We start from the raw sequence: 21,086 nt of genomic DNA, 5'->3' as shown, positions 1-21,086 counted from the left end.
CCTGATCTAGATTCCCGCTCGCCACTCATCCTTCCCTTCTGCACAGCACATTCACAAATCCCGTACAACCACCTTTCCATAAAATTCACCGTCTTTAATCCATCAAGATGAGCGCCGAAGAAGAGCAATTCGAGGACAGCACCATGGGTGGCCCCGGAGCCCCCACTCCCGTGTCTGCGCTTGAGGTAGGCTTTCTCCGTCTTTGGGCGCGCGACAGACACTGACAAAACCTCAGGGAGTCAACGGATTGACTGCACGCGACATCAAGTTAATTGTCGAGGGCGGCTTCAACACCGTAGAGTCTATTGCGTATACGTATGTAGACCATTGAACAGGAATTCGCCCCAACTCTAACGCCAGGCAGACCACGGCGAGCGCTCGAACAAATAAAGGGCATCTCGGAACAAAAGGCTTCAAAGTTGCTTGCAGAGGGTACGTGGCAATGACCCTACACCATCGCTTGTTGCTTACTTCAATAGCATCCAAACTCGTCCCTATGGGCTTCACCACGGCTACCGAGATGCACTCCCGCCGCAGCGAATTGATCTCCATCACGACCGGCTCAAAACAACTGGACACACTTCTGGCAGGAGGTATCGAAACAGGCTCCATAACGGAGATATTCGGAGAGTTTCGAACGGGAAAGAGCCAGATCTGCCATACCCTAGCCGTTACCTGCCAGCTGCCGTTCGACATGGGAGGTGGTGAGGGCAAATGCTTGTACATCGACACAGAGGGTACCTTCCGTCCAGTCCGATGCTTGGCCGTCGCAAATCGATTCGGACTCTCAGGCGAAGAAGTTCTGGACAATGTCGCTTATGCGCGCGCATACAACTCGGATCATCAGTTGGAGCTGCTCAACCAGGCCGCACAGATGATGACGGAAACACGATTCTCGCTGCTCGTTGTCGATTCCGCTACCGCGCTATACCGTACAGATTTCGCTGGACGTGGAGAGCTTTCTGCCAGGCAAACGCATTTGGCCAAGTTTATGCGCACGCTACAACGGCTCGCGGACGAGTTTGGCATCGCCGTTGTAATTACGAACCAAGTCGTCGCGCAAGTGGACGGTGGACCAAGTGCCATGTTCAACCCAGATCCCAAGAAGCCTATTGGAGGTAACATTATTGCGCACGCAAGTACGACTCGTCTCAGTCTGAGAAAGGGCAGGGGAGAGACGCGTGTGTGCAAGATCTACGACAGTCCGTGTCTGCCAGAGAGCGATTGCTTGTTTGCAATCAATGAAGACGGTATTGGTGACCCCAAAGAGAAGGACCTGGAGGAGAGGAACAACAGGTGATGAGGGAGATGAGGGAGATGAGGCGCGAGGCGCCATGGAGCCGTGGCGATCTAGAGCTTTTGGTTTTACACGATTTACGTTTATGCAGCCGTATGATATCCTAATACATTACCTGAATGAATGCGCATTATGTCTATCAGTACTATTCGGCCTATCTCGGGATTGAATGGCCATGCCATGTGGGGAGTGAGATAAGTGGGTTGCGTTCAGGGTAGCCTGCGGTGATGGACAAAGCGTCCGTGCACCAGCCAGCTTCGCGCATCCATCGTCGCGCAACGATTGTTTTCGTGAGCTTCACCTCCGCGCGACCGCCGCAACTCGACCCCAAACGCGCGCCATAACCTCTCAGCCCCCGCAACGACAGCCGAACCCCCTTCGCATGCGAGCACCATGGTCCAACATGGAGGCACGTGTCTCTACAAAGAGGCGCGCTTGAACATTGAGCCCGCCTACCCTGGCTCGACCATCGCATTCTCGATCCCGTCGCATTCTCCCTTCAGCACACGATCCAGCGTAAAGCGCAGTGTAATCACAGAATCCTATGCGGACAAGGACGAGGAAGACTTCACAAGGCGCCATCTCGCTACAGATGGGTCCATGTACTTTCGGCAGCACCATGCCTACCCGCGCAGCTTCCTCTGGCGGGTGCTGGACAACAGGAAGATGCTCGAGATCCAGGCGACCGACTTCGATCACGACTACACCGACAAGTTCGAAGCAAACCTGACGCTCCTCTTCCAATTCCCCGCCCCAATCCGACCCTTCTGCGTCGCTTTCGCTGAGCCCACCGACCGCGATGCATTGACCGTCTTTGCAATCACCACGGGCAACGAGCTCTACACGATTACCCTGCACCGCGACTTCTTCGCCAACCCCGCAGCCTCAGAGCAGGACTCGGAGACGTGGTGCAAGAGGTTCGAGCCGGCGCTCTTCAGCGGGCGCATACCCTACCGATTGGCCGCCGCGAGCGCAGACGAACTGCTAGTCACACTCGACGACGGGGCCATCTGTCGCTTGATCTGGGACAAGGCCAACAACACCTGGGACGGATCACGGTACCAGCAGAGCAATTGGTCGGTGCGCGGTCTTCTCTCGTGGAAAGCGCAGCCCACGGTTCGCTTCGAGAACGCAGACTTTGCTGTATCAGCCGCGGCCGCCGTCGCGATATCACCAGACAGCAAGCACATCCTCTCAGTATGCCTGGACCACTCCATCAGAGCATGGAACATTGCGTCAGGCAAGCCAGGCGCGCACATCGACCTCCTGGGTGCCGACGACTTCGCGATGGAGAAGTCTCATGGCTCATACTCCATTGGGCCTTCGCAGTCAATGCTCATGGCTGTTGTGAACATCCCAGGCGGGGTAGGAGGCGCATTATACCACGTCGTTACATACTCGCCAAAGCAGCACCAGTTCAAGTTTTGGGGCGTGAGGGATGCAGATGACCAAGAACACGGATTTTACGACGCTGCGCCGGACTCAGACCTCATTCCGCCGATCGACGAACTTATGAACACGACTGTATGGACGCTGGAGGAGTTTCACATCATTCCAGGGGCTAACACCTGGAGGGGCTCAGAGATTTGGATACGCGCCAGGTCTGGACCGAGCAGCAAAGTCTACTCCCTCAAATTCGATCTCACCGACTACGCCGAACAACGAACACAAACGTGGAAGAGTGATTGGGTGTCTGTTGACTCGGGTCCTCTGACCGTCGAGGCACTGAAGGTCAATCCCGCGAATCCAAGCGAGCGGGAGTTGGAGCCAGAACAGGATCTCTCGAATGAGTGGTACGAGTTTCTGTTCTACCCAGGCCGATTCTCGATCGCGACATTAGAAACAGCGTTGCGCATATACAGGAAAGGCTTGGAGGGGATACGGCACCGGTCAAATCGAGTTCACAAAGGGTCACTGAAAGAACGTCTGGTTGCCACGCTTGTCGCCCTCGCCATTGAGCGCGGTCATGGCGAAGATTTCAGTAAAGACCTAACAGCGGAGTGGCAGGCATACTACGGCTTGGTGAAAGACTTGCACAAGCGGAGGGGAGAATCGTTGTCGCTCAGTTACGACCGGGCTACTGACAGGCCGTGGCTAGTGTTGAGCGACCACGTCTCTGCGATCAGGAACTGCAGCGAGTCGGAAGTCACTACACTGAATGCAGCAGTCATCTCAGGCTCGCGTACCCTGAGCAAACCTCTACGGCAAACTCTGGATACATCGGAATCTCGCGACGTGGCACGTCTGCTGAATGCCGCAGCTTCCTTCCGCCAACGACTACCATACTTCGTCCAGCAGAAGGTTCAACGTCACATGGAGATGGACCTACTTCAGAGCCGGAACATCACGATCTTAGATCGCATGGAATGGATCGAAGGCAACAGCGAGCTTTCTCAACATGTGACCGACGAGGACGTGACCACTCTTGTTGAAGAGCTCGGTATGGAAGTCAAGGACCTGGGTACGGAGACTTTCCTCCGCGCCATTAGGAAACTGGATTACGAGCATGACGGCAGGCCTCAGTCGAGAAAGCAGATCGCGCGGTACGGGCTGAATGCGTTGTCATGCGTTTCCAAGGAGACTCTGGAGAACGACCACAATGCTTTGCTTGATCTGCTTGTCCTGCTGCTGTTCATGTTCATTGAGCTAGAGGGCGAGACACATGACGAGTGGGATGCGTCTGAGGTGTTTGCTGAACTTCTACTGCGGTATAAGGACTGCATGGTCGTTTCTTGGCTGGCCCGTACAGTGTGGTCTCACCAGACTGGAACCGGCCTTGCATCGGACAATCTTAACCGCATGCTGAGCGAGACATACAAGACTGGTATGAAGTTACCCATCACCCAGACAGTCCTCGAGGGAATCTACGGAAGTCGTGCCTTTGAGGTGCCACTACCAAAAGACCCAAAGGCGGGTCTACTTACCCACTGGAGTCGCGGCTGGTTGTCATTCATCTTCGAAGAACACGACTTTGAAAACGCTGTAGAGGATATGATGGGAATACTCTTGTATCAGCAAGAGTACGAGCTCGCCAAGGATTTTTCCAAGTTTCTCACGGAAGGCCACTGGGCGTCGTATCTGAAGGGACGACTGTACCTTGCACTGGGCAACAAAGAGCTGGCTTCTGTGTGCTTCCAGAAGCCTGCATACTATCTGGGTAAGTCTTTGACATGCAATTCTGCCACGAAGATACTAATTTCTGCAGCTCTCGGTCCCATGTTTGACGTGGCGGAGGAAGACAAGGCAAACCTCATATCTGAGGTGGAGCGAAACTCGTTCTCCGAAGGCCTGGCGCACTATTACGGTCATGTAATTGGTCTGTTCGAAAAGGCCAAAGCGTACTCCTACGTTGCCGACTTTGCGAAGCTGGGGCTGCGATCTTTGATGGGTCAGGAAGACGTAGAACTGAAGACAGATCTGCTTCAACGGCTGTTCACCGCTTCGATACAAACATCAAGATTCCAGGATGCATATGGTGCGCTGATCAGGCATCGCGACACGGCCTTGTAAGTCGAAGAACAGCTTCCACACAACTTCGTATACTAACTACTTTCCAGGAAACTCTCCGACCTGCAGACGCTCATCACATCCATGGTAGCTCAATCGCAGACTACCGAGCTTCTCAAGTTCCCATTCGTCGGACTAACAGATTCGATGGACAACATCCTCACGTCCCTCTGCCAGAAAACACTCAACATCGCATCCGGACCGCCCTACCACCAGATCCTCTACTCATTCCGCATCTCCCGCAACAACTTCCGCGGCGCCGCATCGATTCTCCACGAGCGCCTCCAGCGCCTCAAGACAACATCAACCAAGATCCACGACCCAGCCGACGAGTCCCTCACACAGTGCTACCTCATGATCATCAACACACTCTCATCGGTCAGCAAAGAAGACGCCTACATCCTAGCCGAGCAGCGCATAGAAGCAACCGGAGGTCCGCCGCAATGGGGCATCGGCCAGGGAAAGAAGCTACTTAGACGGCAGATCATCACCCTGGATACCCTGAGGAAGGAGTATCAGGCTGAATTGGACAGGATCGCGGCGATTGAGAGTGGTCAGTTTCCTTTTGTGGATCCGGTGGATGATATGGATATCTTGTAGGGCTTGGTGTTATAGCGCGGCGTTCTTTGGGCGGCTTTGCGGGATTGAGAAATGGAAATGGATGGGGGGTTATGTAGATTTGCTATCTGGCTGGGTCCGTAATTGGATCGTGGAGTGGCTAGACGTTATTATGAGAATCCAGATCTTGAACAAATGATGGCTATGTTGATTGCAGTCTGTGTTTCGGCAGTGTTTGTCCTGTGATTGATGAACGAAGTGATCAGGTGAGAGTGAGATGCAATGACGCGCTAGAACGCGTGCAGATGCGGGACGTCGCGAACCTCCAGGTAGGTGCGTTGCAGCCGCTGGAAGACAGCAGCCATCAACCGCTCATCCAGACCCTCACGCCTCCAACCATGCCGCAATAACTTCTCTTCCTCATCCTAATTACCTCGACGACTACGAAAACCCTAAACAACCCCCGCAGCCATGGTACCACCCGCTCTCTTCCCCAGCCCGCGCGTCCCTCCGCTAACCCAAACACCCAGAACTCCAAATCCCTCCGCCGCCTCGCCGCAGACCACGGCTCCCTTCACACCGCCGGCCTCCCCCCAAACTATCTCTTCCCACCAGGCTCCGACGACTCGTCAGACCTCACTTCCCTCGACATCCTCCTCGCCGGTCCTGTCGGCACACCCTACGCAGGCGGTGTATGGCGCCTCCACCTCGACATCCCACCCACGTACCCCACCGCACCGCCCACAGCGCAGTTCCGAACACGACTATGGCACCCAAACATCGACGAGGCAACGGGTGCGGTTTGTGTCGAGACGCTGAAACGGGACTGGAGTAGTAGTCTCAAGTTGAGGGATGTCCTGGTAACGATATCTTGTTTGTTGATTCAGCCGAATCCGGCGAGTGCGCTGAATGAAGCAGCCGGGAAACTGGCCACGGAGGACTGGGAGGGGTATTGTAGGAGGGCGAGGCTTATGACGGATATCCATGCGAGTGTGCCGAGGGAGATTGAGGGGGAGGTTAGGGAGGCGCAGATGAGAGGGGAGGAGAAGACTACGGAACCAGACCAACCCATCGCGAAACCATATTCAAAAGGGAAGGAGACAGAGCGGGTTAAAGTTACGCCGTCAGGACCTAAACTCACGCGCATGAAGAGTGAGGATGAGGAGAATACGCGCAGCAGGAGGGGTGGGACTCAAGATGCAGAGAGTGGGACTGAGGAAGATGCGGTGACTGGGCGGAGGGATGGGATGAGGAGGAGCAAGGTGCCTGAGTCGAGGAGACAGGGTAATATCTTTGGGATTAAGGGCTTGGGCGATGGTATGCAGCTCGACTCCCCACCGCCGAAACGGATTTTCGCTGTGCCGGGTGCGCATACACCGCCTGTTTCTACTCCGAACGAGAACGGGAAAGAGAATGGAGAGGGGGATGGAGAGGATGCGGATCCGTTTACCACCGTCATGTCGAAACGGAATCCACACCCTGATCCTTCTACTGCGACAGGAACAGCAGCAGCAACACAACCCGACACCGAAACTCCCGACCTCCTCAAATTCTCAACACAAAACCCCTTCGCCGCCATCCAACCCAACAACCAAACTCACCCCCTCTTCAGAGAGTTCTCGTTTAGCTGGGAAGACGCTATGGTGGTGCATGACGCCGGTATTGGTAAGAGTGGCAGTGGTGGTGTTAGTGGGGTTAGTAAAGCAGATGTACGCAAGAGACACGCGACAGAAGAGTTTGAGAAGAAGGAAAGGTGGGAGATGAAGAGGTTTAAGAGGGCCGGGGGCGATTTGAAGAGGTTTAATCGGGGGGATTGGGGGGTTAGGATGGGCGTGGGGAGGTTGTAGGTGAATGAGGGGGGATGGTGAGGGGAGGGAAGGAGAGCAGTGTGGGTGATGGATGGGTGGAGAGGGGTGTAATGGTGGTTTGCATAGCGATATGGCGTTTTGGTTCATGATACACGATGGCAGTTCACGGCGGTTGCGGTTGTTGAGAAAGATGGCATGGTAGTAAGGTGGTAGTGCGTATACCCTATGAAATTCACTCCTACGATCAGCGAGGTAAACTTCGCGATTTCGGGTTCTTGAGTTTGGTGATGATCATCATCACCAACACCTCCGTCCCGAGTGACGCTCGGCAGTTCCTAGTTGCTTCACACGCTCACGACGGACTATGAGAACTGCCAGCACCCAAGGCCAGACATGACACCTTGGCCTTAGCTTTTTGACACATCATGAACCAGCTCTTTATTTTTGGTTGCAACATCCGTTTTGGTACACAAGAGAAGGAAGGAAAGAGAGAAAAGACCATGACAACATCGGCCAGGACTTTGTGTCCCACATGCTGTCTCTCATTGTTTTTAGATCATCATGTGTAATGCTGTTTGTTTCGATATCGCAACACAGCAACCGCACACACAGTCATATGCAGCCCGGAAAAAGCTTTTTCGACCTCATCGCCAGGTTTTCCTTGTTTTTGGAAAGCAGTGCTCGCATGTCAAGCGTCGCGCGCTGTTTCGAGTTTCGAGAGAAGAGGAAGGGAGGCGGAGACCGAACACATCGCTTTGATCTGATATGATTCTTGGGAAGGAGCAGACGTCTCCATGCGTACTGGTACGCCGTGTTTTTGGAGAAAGAGGAGGAAAGTGGTGAATAAAGAAGAAGGAAGATGGGAGGTTGGTGGAGGGTTTTATAGTAGAGCGACGACAAGGGCGCTCACACATGTCGCAGGGTTTTCTGACTTTTTGGTAGAATGTAGAGTTCTTGATGGTGTTTTGGTATTGCTAGTATGGCTCGCGGAGGAGGACGGAACACATGTATTCATGGATCTTTGGTTTTTGGAAGAGAGGCGAACTCTCCATGGGTCATATATCTCTACGATTTAAAGAAGAGGAAAAAGGTGGAGGATGTAGGAAGAGTAGTTCTGCGATGTCGGGAGGTTTTTATATGTAGAGACCGTGGTAGTAGCGTCCACATAGTACATGTCCCGGATCATTTCTGGTAGAGACAAGCTCGTCGCGGTGGCTGGACGAGGAGGACAGAACATGTGGCGATCAGGCGGATCTTTTGGAAAGAAGAAGTCTCCATAGCATTAGGTTTCCACTGTTTTGGGAAAAAGAGGAGGAAGTAGTCTGTTGAAGGAAGAGTACTCCAGTCGCGAGTAAAGGTTTTATAGTGGAACCACGCGGCGTCCGTTCTCATGGGTTATATATATCGTCTTTTCTTAGGCTCATGATTATTCTGGACGAGGAATACTGGTCATGCCAGTGTGGGGCGTCGGTTTTGGAGAGCACAGAAGCACTCATAGGTGGGTTACGATGTCAGTTTAAGAAGAGGAGGTGCAGTCTCCATGCGCATTCGACATGACACTTCTAAAAAAAAGAGGCGGAGTCCTGCTCTCATCGCAGGCCATACTGGAGATTTTGGAAGAAGAGGCACAGCCACCATGATTCGATATTGGATTTGATTTTGGAAAATAGAACAGAAGTGTGGATGTAAAGAAGAAGAGAGGAGCCGTCGCAGACAAAGCTTTTATAGATGGGCGACGCACGCGCAGCGCGCACACATCGTAGGTTACCGTTCTTTGTTTTGATATTGAGATAGCATATTTGTGGGAGAAAGACACCGTCATGTCTTGTCTTATAGAGGATTTTGAGAATGCAGCGGAGGAGAGGCGAACACATCGGTGCCTTGGTAGTAGATTTTGAGACGCAGATCCACTGCTCCATGCATGTCTCGTCTTTAGCTTTCGAGAAAGACGGATGAATGTTGGATGAAGAAGGAAGAGAGATACAACAGCCGGAAGATTCGTTTTGTAGACGGGTCAAGAAGACGCCTGCTCACATATTGTCTCTCTCAAGGTGTTTCCGTACGCGCATGCTGTTTTCCCGTCGTGCGACGGCGCTTTCATGCTTTGAGCCGCTCAATCTTTTGATAAGGACAGCAGAGAAGAGGCAGACACATAGTTGTAACTGGTGGGTCATTTTGAGACAGAAAGGTGACTGCTGCCATCCAATGTTTGCATATAGCTTTGAAAATGAAGAGTAAAATATTATTGTCAGACAGGACGCCTCTTTCATAATAGTCCAGTCTCTTGATCTTGAGATGACGGCACGCAAAGATGAAGACTTGCGCGTTTCGCTGCGACTGCTTGTCCTTTTTTTCGTGTTTGAATAACGGCATGGGCTTTGCTCGCGCATTTTCCGTAATAAAGTCGTTTTTCAGGCTTCCTGGAGGGTGAAGAGCAGGGGAGGACATGGATGCTTTCTCTGCCAGTTTTCAGAAGAACGAGCAGACTTCTCCATCAGATTTAGATACAGAAACTTTTGGAAAGTAGAGATAAAGCGAGAAGTATTTGGGGATAGAAGACAGTGCATAAAAGAGGTATTTATACGTCGGGCGACTAGGAAAATGATAACGCAGAGCTCGTGCCGGTCATGAGCTTGGGTATGCAACCTTTGAGCAGTGGATCGATGCTGAACAGCGGGCTCCCATAACATCAATCTTTTCGAGTTTCGGAAACGCGAAAGAAGAAGCCGATCATAGTATCTGCGGACAGTATTTTTCGTAGACGAGCGATCTTCTTCATCCACGTTCCAACGAATCTTTTGGATTTGCAGAATGCGATTTTGTATATGGGAGGGAAGAGTCCGCAATGCAGTAGATTTATATATCAAAGTCATGCAGACATGTGGCCTAGGAAGTTTGGAGGGTTGTGAGCGTGTGAAGAGCGCAGAAGGCCGGCCACTTCTTCTCATGTTTGTCTTGCGTTCGTTTTTAAGAAGCGGGAAGACTGCGAAGGCCCATCGATTGGAAAGGCGCAGTTTTTGAGAGAGCCGGCGAAAGCAGAGGCTCTCCATGCGACAGTTACATTGCGTTTTAGGTATTGTTGTTGAGAAAGTTTGTTGGTGAGGGAAGTCGCAACGAAGGGCGGATTTTATAGCCGGTTCGCAGGCTCACGTGCAATAGCGCATTGGGCGACCTCGGGAGACGCAATCATGTCATGCGTTCTCTTTGGATTTGCGTATGGGAAAGTTGATATGGCGCATGATTATATCGCTCCCATACAATCGATCAGACTGGCTTTGAAAATGGACTGGAAGGGAAGAACACATCGATCTCTTGACGGATGATATTGGTGGAACACTGGCCACAGGCCATGTACTTGTTTGTTTATCCGTTGAAACCTCGAATTCAGATGCTGGTTATGATGTTAGCGAGAAGGTCAGGCCGAAGTTACGCATTTTGTAGGAGTGATGCGGCTGGTCTGCGCCCACATTGGCGGTGTCGCAGTGAACCGGTCCAACTCGCGTCATGCGGAGAGATTCCGAAGTTGCCCGTGCATTGATGCACGCTCTGATATTGAAAGCCTGACATCATTAGCTCGACGTCTAAGCTACTCCCCACCGCTGCAAATCATCATATGTAGCTTCATAACCTCCTTGCTCCCCTTCAATGTCACTGTCCCAATACCCATCATCGCTGTCGTACCCCTCCTCTTCGCTGTCACCCTCTTCATCGTCGTCGTCGTCCTCTTCACTTTTTTCGTTTCCATCATCGCTGTCATCACCATCCCCATCCTCCTCACTACTCCATGGACACACCCCGGACTCTTCATCACTATCGAATAGGTCCAGCATTTCGATGCGAATCAGCTTGCCGAACGAACGATACTGCCACCGCTTTCTGAAATCGGGAAGACTGTAGGTGAATCCTCCTGAGTAATGACCCATCAATGAGTCTCGTATCATTCCCTTCTCTTTGTAGTGTTTCAAGGGATTCCATTCATCATGGACACCCATGTCCTCGGCTTTCTCCTACGACAGCGCATTAGCATTGGTTCTTCCGCAAGACATGGGCATGGATGATATAGAGTGATCTTGCTGCGTACCTGCTCCCATTCTTCCTTGCTGAGGTGAAAGAGATTCTGCATGGGAGTTTCGTGGGTCTTGCCATCCTCCTCACATTCACATCCCCTGTCGTTGTCGTAATCACCGGAATCTTCCTGCCATGTGATCACTACCTTGACTCCACGGTGTATCAAGTCATATACTGGCTTGCGAATGGCTTCTAGAGTATTTAGGAAAACGCGTTCGCAGTCCAGCATGTCTTTGAGTTCACTCTTCCTCTGTGGAGACTGGGTGTACTCGTAGCTTTCCATGTACAAGAGGATATGAACGGTCTGTGACATTGGAGAAACCCCCAAATAACGGGAGAAGTTCTCCTCGAGCGTCTGGTAGAGCTCAGTGAGGTCTGCTTTCTCTTTCGCCATATTCTGTGCTGGGTAGCTGTTAGCGGCCGTTGAACCAGAAAGGTCAAATGCAGATGTCTCACCACGCATATCCTCTAAGCTGATAGTCAAATGCAACATGGAAAAGCAATTGTATGGATAGACATTGAGGTCGAAGATGTCGTTTGTAAGCTGATCATGAAGTTCTCTTGTATTGCAACAAATATGTGTGAGACGATAGCAGACTGTTGCCGCTTCACGCGCGAGCCCCCTAGGTACGTACGGTGGGCTAAATATGCGTAGGCTTGGTTTGATATAGGCATCCTCGCCAGTCTCGCGAGCTCGTAATTGGACCGGATCTCGGTAGTCGTCGTCGATTAGGTACTCATATATAGAGCATCGCAACTTCTGAGGAAGTTTGGTCCAGATTGCTGTCGCTAGACTATAGCAAGCTTCCCGCTCACATCGTGCTTCCGCACGTGGGTCTACTGCACGGTTTTTCCTAGGACAGCGTGAATACCTAGGATATCGCAATCGCATGTAAATGGCAATACCTTGACGGTCTAGAGGACTCGCCCTTCTGTCGTGTGCGTTTAGGGGCACTGCGTTTGGGAGGTATTACCGCGTTGCAAAACGCGTTTTGCTTGTATGTTTCTTTGAGAGCACCTATGCGAGACGACCCTCTTTCCGGGCTCTCGAGTGAAAAGCCAACCAGCCCCTGCCACTGTTGCGGGGCACAGCAGGTCCGTGCAGGTTCGAGATCTGCAAGCAACGCACGCCAACATATCAAGGTCATCACAAACAGGGAAAATGCAACTACTCAAGTACTCCACGTTCTTCCTCGCGCGTCTTTGGACTAAAGCCCAGCATTACCAACCTTTTCTAGCTCCAACAATGTGAAATGTGCCGGAAGCATAGGTGAGAGTCTCAAAGTCTTCATAGCCCCATCTTCTCCTCAACTGAGGTAGCATTTGGGCAAATTCGTCCTTGTAGATGGTAGGGCCGTCTGCCAGCATGCTTTGCTCGATGAAGTTCTGGCGAGGGTTATAGTGTCCAAATTGCAGCATGTGCTCTTCCTTCTCCTTTCGCCTTAGTTAGCCTTATTTCCTGTTCATTATGTGCACACTGACCTTCTCCCAATCTTCTTTAGTGAGGTGGAATAGTCCTCGTATCCTCCTGTCTTTTGGTGGCCGACGGACATTCATCAGGCATAAGATTGTAATCGAAGAGCCGGAGTATTTCAGATCGTAGAGAGATTTCCTCATCGCCTCCAACACATTAAGAAGGCTGCGCTCCACATTCAGAAACCCGATGCGGTATGGATCTCCATCGGCTGGCTCCATGTCTCTCTCATCCGGTTCCCCTCCCCAATACCATTCATCTTCGCTGGGCATGATCTGAACAGTGACGTCAAGTTTAGATTTCTCCACAATCAGCGAGAGCCCGGATTCTAGGTCATTGTGTAGCTTCTCGAGATCCGATAGTTCATCGCGGGAGGGCTCCTCGGGGTTGATCGACATGGGCGGGCATATGTCAGTGAGATCGATACGGATGAACAAGTGCCGAATAAACTTGTACGGCAATATACCCAGGCCGAACAAGTCCTCCACTAGTTGGGGCATGAGATACTGTAATCCCGGAAGCTTGGTAGGGTGGTCTCCATACGAATGGTAGGATTGAGTGCCGGCATCGAAGACGTTGGTAGCATAGTAGCGTTCCGCGGCTTCGCATGCAACCTCGTAGCCCACATAAGATGGGCAAAATACTTTATAGGGTTCCTTGACATATTGCTCATCAGATGCCGTGCTAAGACCTTCCAGACCTTGTCTGAACCAGAATGTGTCCTCCTCAGCAACAAGGTACTGATACACTTCATCGCGTAACTCTCGGGGCAGTTTAACGTGTAATTTGGACGCAATTTCACGGACTTGCTCTCGATCGCGCCTTGCCACTATCTTTTGTTGTTCCCTATGACAACGTTAATCAGGTATGATTCAGCCTTTTGGAGTGCAGGCGACCGTACTTGGATGGTCTATCGCGGCTGTATGGCTTGTCGATGTACCGCACCCAAGGCATCCTCCAACACTCAATTTCTTCCGGATTCAACGGATCCGAATTTTCCTTCGTGAGATCCCATGAGTACTCTGAGTTCCAATCTAAATCCATATCCGAATGTTCGTCTCAGTATTCCGGCTCTGGCTCGGAATGCCGCTGATAAGGGCGTAAACAGCCCGAGGATTGTCAAACGTCAGCTGGATCGACGCGATGCAAGAACTTCAGACTACATAGGTAATATGTATACTGGAGTGGCTGCGCTTCTCCATCGCCGTCCGTACCTGCGAGGATGGGTAGCGGGGCATTGATGATACCAAAATAGCTTCTAGATATTTAGGCATGTCGAGCTGTCCATTGCTTCCTCCAATGATCGTTTGACGCGTCCACGCATGGCCCCCTTCATCCCGAGGTCCCGAGGTCGGCACGGACCATGCGTCCAGGCCGCTCACCTCCGTTCATCGCGAGGCGTACTCTGACAGACCTGTTTTCAAGCAGGAAAAGCGAAAGACAGTGCAGCGATGTTTCCAAAGCTCGACCCTGCCGATGTTGCGCGTCGGAGCCATGGGGCCACGGAGCCACCCAGGTATTCTCATCCCTGCGTTGCCGTTGTTGCCACCTTCCGCAAAGTTCACGCCTGCGCAGGAAGAAACACTACAAGAAGCGGCAATCCAGCCCCGAACGCGAGCGACAAGCTTGCCGCTGCCTAGCCACCGCAATACATACTAAGCTGCCTCGCGAACTGCGAGATGTCGTATACAAACATGCAATTGAGGAGCCCAAGCTGTTTTACGTGCATGAATTGCCGCAAGACAAAATCGCCGACGTCGAATCGGTACGACGCATATACAGTCAATCCTACGTTGGTCTGGAAGTCGCACGCGAGACAGCAGAGTACTACTACTCTAGAGAGCACATCATTGCCAATTTTCAAAATTTGAGAGAGACGCTTACCCGAGACGTCTTCCACCTGGGCGTGAAACCCTACATGCACATCCAGACACTACATGTTCGCATCAGAATTGACGAGATCAGCGGCAGCCTTGTACGTCGCGGAGGGACAGACAAGAACGGCCGACTCAAGGAGTCGCAATCTGTGAAAGAAGCTGTTGTGCAGGAGAAAATCAACCTCAACAATCTCTACCAGAAGCTCGAAGCAGGCTTTTCTCTCTTCAAAGGGACGAGAGAGCCTTCGTTCTTAAAACTCGTCGTCAATCTCAAAATGGATAAATACCCTCCTTGTTGGGATCGAGTCTATCAACGAGACATAACTGTCATGCGGGACCACGAACGCAGGTTCATGAATGCACTTGAAACAATACGGAAGCCGGTGTACGATATGATACACACGGGCTGCACTGTTGAAGTCAAGTTCGCCCCAGAATATTACAACGGCCAAGAGCGCGACGACGGGCGTTGCGACGACGACAGTGAGAGTGAGACCTTCCACTACCGGGCAAGGGAAAGTGACAAGGGCAGCGAAAAAAGCGACGAGGACTGCCACTGCAACACCCAGCACTCCCACTAACAAACCCCCTCCCCCTCCAGGTAAAAGCTACACACAACTACCTCCACGGCCGCTACAACCCTAAAGCACACTACAAATCGCATGTCCCCCTCCGCTACACCCGCATCAACAAACACTACCAAATGGACTTCGCCAGAAACCTACCGCATTACCGAGCCAGATGGGGCTACACCTCATACGAGAAGCTGTTGCGTGTTGGACAATATATGGATGGGAACTTATCAGACGATGAGGAGGCTGTGAGTGAGGCATCGGGCGGGTATCCGATGCCGATGTATACGAATAGTAGTCGGTATAGTGATAGTGAACGCCCCGATGGGTGGGTTCGTATGTCTCAGGAGGAGAAGGAAGAAAGGGACGAGGGCTTTTGGTGTCGTGTTAGCGACGAAGATGAAGACGGAAACTATGAGCCACCTGCGATGAGATTTTGGCGCGAATATGATGAGGGGAGGTATCGCTAGCCGATCTTGCGTTCTAGGCACCTGGCATCTACGCTGCACTTTAAGTAAGGAAAAGACTAAACGCTCTAGAGCTTCCGTTGACGTTAGATTATCTGCTTTGCATGTTACTATGTTAATACAGGCTGTAGAACTGTTCAAGATTTTCCTTGTATGAAGTGGCTGGGTTGTTTAGGCCACTACCTGTTCGTCTACCCACCGCTTCCCTATCATGCTTACTTCAATGTGGTACCGATTTACATCTTGTCATTAATATCTGCTCGTCGACGATCGGTAGAGTAGACGCTACAGCTGAGCGCCCCACGAAGCTGGTCTGACTATACTTTCCCTAAAGCCCACCGAAGACATCAAACAATCTCATAGCAAGGTCTACGACAACCAAGAACGTCTCATCACATAGCCACGAAAAGCAAAGTAGTATCACCTCGCAACCAATCGATTAAACGGACCAAATCCAAGCCCGTTGAGGGACTACCTAGGGATCAAACACGCTCAAATCTATGAAATCCAACGCTAGCCACCCATTGTTGAAAGTGCGTCCCCGCAGCTCACACTACTCCATTCGCGGCAGTCTTGCTCTCAGCGCCATTCTGCAAGACCTCATTCGCCTGCTTGATCGTAGGCACCAATTCGGACGGAACGACGAGCGACGCGCCGTTGACAACGCCGTTAGTGGAGTCTTGGTGCGGTGCTTGGAGTCCTTGGCGGACCTTCAGCACGCTGTCTACGATGACGGCGTCGATGCCTTCGTTTCGTTGGAGCTGTGTTGTTGTTAGCAAATGTTGCCTAAAGTGAAAGCCTATGAGGGAGTGACTTACGAGGACGTTCTTAGGATCGTTATTCAGTATACCATACGAGACGCACACCAAACCACTTTCCTTTACCACCTTGACAAGTCTCGGACACATGACCAAGGGCTCAGCAGCGGTGACGACTCCCAGAAGATTCCAACGGCTAGCAAAGCGGATGCCTTCCTGTAGACTGGCCGCTCGCACATCGCCCACGGGCAAAGTTCCCGCATCGGTCAGGAAGAGTACCGGGATTGAGGGCTGCTTGAAGGATAGCATCAGGCAGACATCGGGGTTAAAAGATGAGAAGATAATGTTCCGTTGGCCCATCCTGTCATACACCTTCTGCAGCACTGTATCGACGAACTGGTTCAGCTCAACAGCGTACTGGTCCATCTCCTCATCCTCTGTCTCGTAAAGCATAGGGTACTTGAACTCGACATTGAAACCGACTGATTCAGGCAACTCATCGAACATGCGGTCGAGAGTTGTGAATGAGGACTGGATGGATGTGCCACGGTTGTTGCCCTTGAAGCCCTTTTTCATAAAGTCGCGGGTGTACTTCATTCGTTCCGCGAGCTCGTTCTGACGATCAGTGTGAATGTTGCGCTGTTTCGAATTATCGACTGAGTATGATCGGAGTCTCCGGGTGTTGGGCTTGTCGTCTGTGCCATTTGCACCGTTGAGGACAGGCACAGTTTCTGGTGATCCAGCGCGAGAGGATCGTGGCTTCTGGCCCTCGCCGATGTGCAGGAATTGGTCCAATGTAAGCGTGTGTACGGGGGCATCAATACCAGTTTCGCTAACCAAGAAGTCGTGATAGATGACGGGCACATGGTCTTTGGTTAGCTGAACGTCGAACTCCACGTACTCGGCACCCAAGTTGGCAGCGGAAATGAAGGATTGAATCGTGTTCTCGCCGAGTTGTAGCGACGTACGTGAGGCGGTGTTCTTTCCTAGACCGCGGTGGCCGATGACCATGGTCGATGCAGCCATTTTCTTCCAGTAGGTATGCTGTTCTGTGATCGACATGCTCGGGTGGTGGAAGGGCGTAATGATCAAGAAGTTGAAGTTAACTGTGCCAATTACGTCCAGTGTCGAGGCAGCCACGATTGGTACCTTCATGTCTCCCTGGAGCGAGATGCGCTTAGATCCAATACTGGTCTTGATGGTCGACAGCAAGGCCACAGCTCGTCCCACTACACGCTCTTGAGAACCCGCATATGTTGGGATAATGTCGAAAAGTAGCTTGACTTTAGTGGCATCGCTGGTCATGAAGGTGATTGGCTCAGTCGCAATGTTTTCCTGGATGGGCAAGTCAATGACCGAGGGTTCTCCGTTTGCGCCAGACGCATTAACAACCACAGACAGAGCGGTATCGAGTTGCGTCGCGTGTGCATCGGCAAGAGGGATATCGTCCAATTTCACGGCGGGCACATCTTTCCTGGCGTCCATTGAACCAAGGCTGACAAGAATCATTGTCTCTTTGGTCAAGTAACGATGGCCAAATGTCTTCACGGGTTCGGGCGCCTTTTGAACAGGCGTATTGGTGTCCCGATTTAGATTCTTAGACCTTCGCTCGTCAAGGGAGGATTGTGTAGGCGAGCCAGCTCGAGCAATACGCGTATCCTTAGGCGCGACAAGAGGCGGCTCTGTCGCAGGAGCAAGTTCCCCTAGTCTGATCGCTACCGCAATGTGACCACGGAGCGTGGCGTGCTCCTTTGCTGTCCAGCCAGAGTTGTCGCACCTCTGGAGATCAGCTCCGGCCGCAGCAAGAATCTCCACCATGGAGAGATGGTCGTCGACAGCAGCAATAAACAGTGGCGTCCAAGCGAATGTCTTCTCGGCGACATCGACCTCCGCCTTATTCACACTGGATCCTCCCAAAAGGACCTTGGCGCACTCGTCGTAACCGTAGCGTGCCGCCATGTGTAATGCGGTCTCACCGCCCTCATCCCGGTAGTTCACGTCCACACCCGCTTCGACCAAGAGCTTGACAATGTCTACGAAGTTGGACCGGGTTGCTAGGGTCAAGGCTGCCCCTGATCTCGCGATGGTTTTACGAGATGTAAGGCGTTCTTCTGTGGTACCGCGCCAGTTTTCCGCATCGAGGAGGGCTTTTGTGGTGAGCGGATGTCCGCCCATTACGCTGAGATGCAAAGGAGCGTTACCCTCAGCATCCTGCCAGTAAGCGGAGTCGATTCCCTGAGCGACGTCGAATTGGCCCCAGTCTTGCATGTGCTTCATAACGACCTGGCAAATGACGACAAATCCATATTGCGCAGCATAATGGAGCGGGAATCTGCCATAGGAGTCGCGAGATTGGAGCGCGTTGCGTTGCTCAGCCTGGAGCTGATCGAGGAGGTAGATGAGTAACCGTACCGATTCATCGTTCTCGCTGAGTAATTGCGTTGACTCTTCTTCGGTGGTGGTGCAAGGGCGAGGTTGGCGATTGGGATCCGTCGCAGGCACAATGAAGTTGCGCGTCTCGCTAGAGCTCTGGAGAAGGGTTCCATCAGCACCAAACGTGTCGCCAGTCTTCGATCGGCCGATATTGATGACAAGTCGGTGGATGCAATTGCGCTTGTTGATGTCGTCTTCCTCATCTAGTGAGATAATGTCCTTGAGTAATCTCTCGATACACGACTTTGCCCGGCATGAGATGGCGCGTTGCAGGAAGTTCAGGAGTACTTGCTGGAATGAAGCACTCGAAATGCCATTGCTCGCAGCAGCTTCTGTGAGTTTCTGGTTGAGATCTTCGACCTTGTCGCCCCGAATAGCCGTATCCACAGCGTCGAGCAGGCCCGCGGGAAGGTGTAACGAGCGACCTGGAACTCTGCCCAGAGAGGCCGCCGAATGGGAGGAGCCCGTGTCATCGAACGTCTTGATGTCGCTCAACCCTGATAGCCACTCGTTGACTGCCTTCATATCCTGATTTAGAGGCAGGTTATGCGCAAAAGGCTTTGGGTTGACCTTCGACGCCAAGTAGCGCTCCTGCAGACAAACTGTCTCAATCTTCTTGTCCAGCTTCTTTGTGATCTTGATGAAGCCTCTACGATTCACCTCTCCATACCATTGAAGCTTCCGCATTGAACCGCGCAGCTCGAGCAGCGCACCCATGAGATCCTGCGCTTCATCCTTGTCGATGCCGTCGGGCAATTGTGCGACTCGTCCGTAGCGGCCATGTAGGAGCCTCAATCGCCGTGCGTTTTCGGCGTATTTGCGGTTGTAGAAGTTGTCGACGTCTTCGAGATTGCGATCGAGCGAGAAGAAGAACTCTGGGGTGAATGTTAGCCACGTATTCAGCGACTTGAAGTTCAATAGTCGCAATAGGCTTGACGCGCTCGTGACGACTCCAAGATGTCCACAACAGCTTGGTGAAGCATAGCCATGGAGTATTTGGTATGAGTCTTGGCAGAGTTGATGTCTACTTACCAGCAAGATCTGGAGCCGAGCCATCTTTCGAAGCTTCAGCAGCGTTCTTGATGAGCTTCTTGAGGCCCTTGTAGTTGATATAAGACGCCGCCCATTCCGGGACCTGGTTCCTTGGTAGGTTGTGTCCGAACTTCATCCTGAGGGTGAAGCAACAATCGGTGGACAACTGGATCCGGGTAGAGCTTGATATTGAGCTTGAGGGTAGCTCGAAATCGTATGTAGGACTAGCTCTAGGCAACGGGGGCGGAAAAAGGAACGAGATGTAGGCAGTGGTAGGTATTGAATGATCGACAGGGCAAGAGCCAGAGTGCCAATTCCATGCGACCTGCGCAATCAACGCGTTAATGTTGAATCTTTAGGGTGTGCTCGAGGCGTCCATTCTCATTGGAGGAGACGGAGCTCGACAAAAGCGCGCCTGCAACATGGTTAAATGGACTGTCAAAAGTAGGGAAAGCCGTAGCTCGAGGCAGGGGAAGTACACTGGAGCGGCGGAATCGCTGGTCAGTGTTATCGGTGCGGAGCTGGACGGGTGAGTGAAAGACGTTGAGATGAAAAGAGACGTGGTTGGTGCGTCGCAGTGATCCCCAATGACGTATGGCGACGGAGCGCTTTGTTCAGTCACTCCCGCCAGCGCGCGCAGAATCTCGTCTGCCTTTATACTCGCCGTCGCTGCAAAGCTTTGAATGTCTCGGTTCAACGGTGGATCCCTGCCCCAATTATCACATCCTAATGCGTCACGCTTCAGCGCCTCTCGCATCGGCGGGTCACGGCGGTGTACCATGTATGTTTGTCAGCTTGGCTCGCGACGGACATTGCACGCGAAAAAGCTTCTTCTTGGCACTGCATAGAGCAACTTGTGCGAGTGTGAAGCGCGACACAACTAGGCATGGTGCTGGTAGCAATCGTGAAGACTCTGGCGCGGGTGCACCGCGGGGCCAACACGGGTAAGCATACACGCGACTACCTTCCGTGGCGGGATGCATGTCATTAGCAGTGAATGGAAGTGCATATGGGGGCACGGTAGCTGATCCGTGTCACACCGCATCGAAGACTGATTAATGTGGATGGTGGGGTTGCATTGATACTGGCTATGTGCTCTCCGCGCAATTATACCTCAGTGACTACACGGCACGTTTAAGCGTCGTGCTGCAGCTCGCTCCGCTCTGGGGAACCTGGCTTCTCCAGATCCCGCCCGTGCCAGTAGACCCCTCCCGCTAGCCCACCCATCGAGCGCC

General features: G+C 52.2%; 7 protein-coding genes across 7 annotated transcripts; 4 read left to right on the top strand and 3 right to left on the bottom strand.

Moving 5' to 3' along the window:
- Window positions 1-107: 107 nt before the first annotated feature.
- Window positions 108-1,300, top strand: RHP51 (RecA recombinase Rhp51; the record flags this gene model as incomplete). The annotated part of the gene is made up of 4 exons (XM_051449405.1): window positions 108-185; window positions 236-315; window positions 365-432; window positions 480-1,300. The coding sequence occupies 4 exons, from the start codon at window positions 108-110 to the stop codon at window positions 1,298-1,300; spliced, it is 1,047 nt and encodes a 348-aa protein (XP_051299259.1).
- Window positions 1,301-1,690: 390 nt separating this feature from the next.
- J4E86_008895 (uncharacterized protein) lies at window positions 1,691-5,404 on the top strand (the record flags this gene model as incomplete). The annotated part of the gene is made up of 3 exons (XM_051449404.1): window positions 1,691-4,454; window positions 4,503-4,803; window positions 4,855-5,404. 3 exons carry the CDS (start codon window positions 1,691-1,693, stop codon window positions 5,402-5,404), a joined length of 3,615 nt encoding a protein of 1,204 aa, XP_051299258.1.
- Window positions 5,405-5,833: 429 nt separating this feature from the next.
- On the top strand, window positions 5,834-7,209 carry J4E86_008894 (uncharacterized protein; the record flags this gene model as incomplete). The annotated part of the gene is made up of 2 exons (XM_051449403.1): window positions 5,834-5,836; window positions 5,893-7,209. 2 exons carry the CDS (start codon window positions 5,834-5,836, stop codon window positions 7,207-7,209), a joined length of 1,320 nt encoding a protein of 439 aa, XP_051299257.1.
- A 3,542-nt stretch (window positions 7,210-10,751) lies between these two features.
- J4E86_008893 (uncharacterized protein) lies at window positions 10,752-11,632 on the bottom strand (the record flags this gene model as incomplete). The annotated part of the gene is made up of 2 exons (XM_051449402.1): window positions 10,752-11,177; window positions 11,252-11,632. 2 exons carry the CDS (start codon window positions 11,630-11,632, stop codon window positions 10,752-10,754), a joined length of 807 nt encoding a protein of 268 aa, XP_051299256.1.
- Window positions 11,633-12,459: 827 nt separating this feature from the next.
- On the bottom strand, window positions 12,460-13,756 carry J4E86_008892 (uncharacterized protein; the record flags this gene model as incomplete). The annotated part of the gene is made up of 3 exons (XM_051449401.1): window positions 12,460-12,624; window positions 12,721-13,558; window positions 13,614-13,756. The coding sequence occupies 3 exons, from the start codon at window positions 13,754-13,756 to the stop codon at window positions 12,460-12,462; spliced, it is 1,146 nt and encodes a 381-aa protein (XP_051299255.1).
- Window positions 13,757-14,163: 407 nt separating this feature from the next.
- On the top strand, window positions 14,164-15,170 carry J4E86_008891 (uncharacterized protein; the record flags this gene model as incomplete). Its single annotated transcript, XM_051449400.1, has 2 exons — window positions 14,164-14,228; window positions 14,288-15,170. The coding sequence occupies 2 exons, from the start codon at window positions 14,164-14,166 to the stop codon at window positions 15,168-15,170; spliced, it is 948 nt and encodes a 315-aa protein (XP_051299254.1).
- Window positions 15,171-16,176: 1,006 nt separating this feature from the next.
- Window positions 16,177-19,987, bottom strand: J4E86_008890 (uncharacterized protein; the record flags this gene model as incomplete). The annotated part of the gene is made up of 3 exons (XM_051449399.1): window positions 16,177-16,389; window positions 16,447-19,694; window positions 19,852-19,987. 3 exons carry the CDS (start codon window positions 19,985-19,987, stop codon window positions 16,177-16,179), a joined length of 3,597 nt encoding a protein of 1,198 aa, XP_051299253.1.
- Window positions 19,988-21,086: the final 1,099 nt, after the last annotated feature.

The sequence above is a fragment of the Alternaria arbusti genome, assembly GCF_024043155.1.
Source record: "Alternaria arbusti strain BMP 1465 chromosome Unknown scaffold_15, whole genome shotgun sequence".
NCBI classification, from domain to species: Eukaryota; Fungi; Ascomycota; class Dothideomycetes; order Pleosporales; family Pleosporaceae; genus Alternaria; species Alternaria arbusti.
The sequence above is the reverse complement of the archived record's forward strand: the minus strand, read 5'-3'. Positions and strand labels throughout refer to the sequence as shown.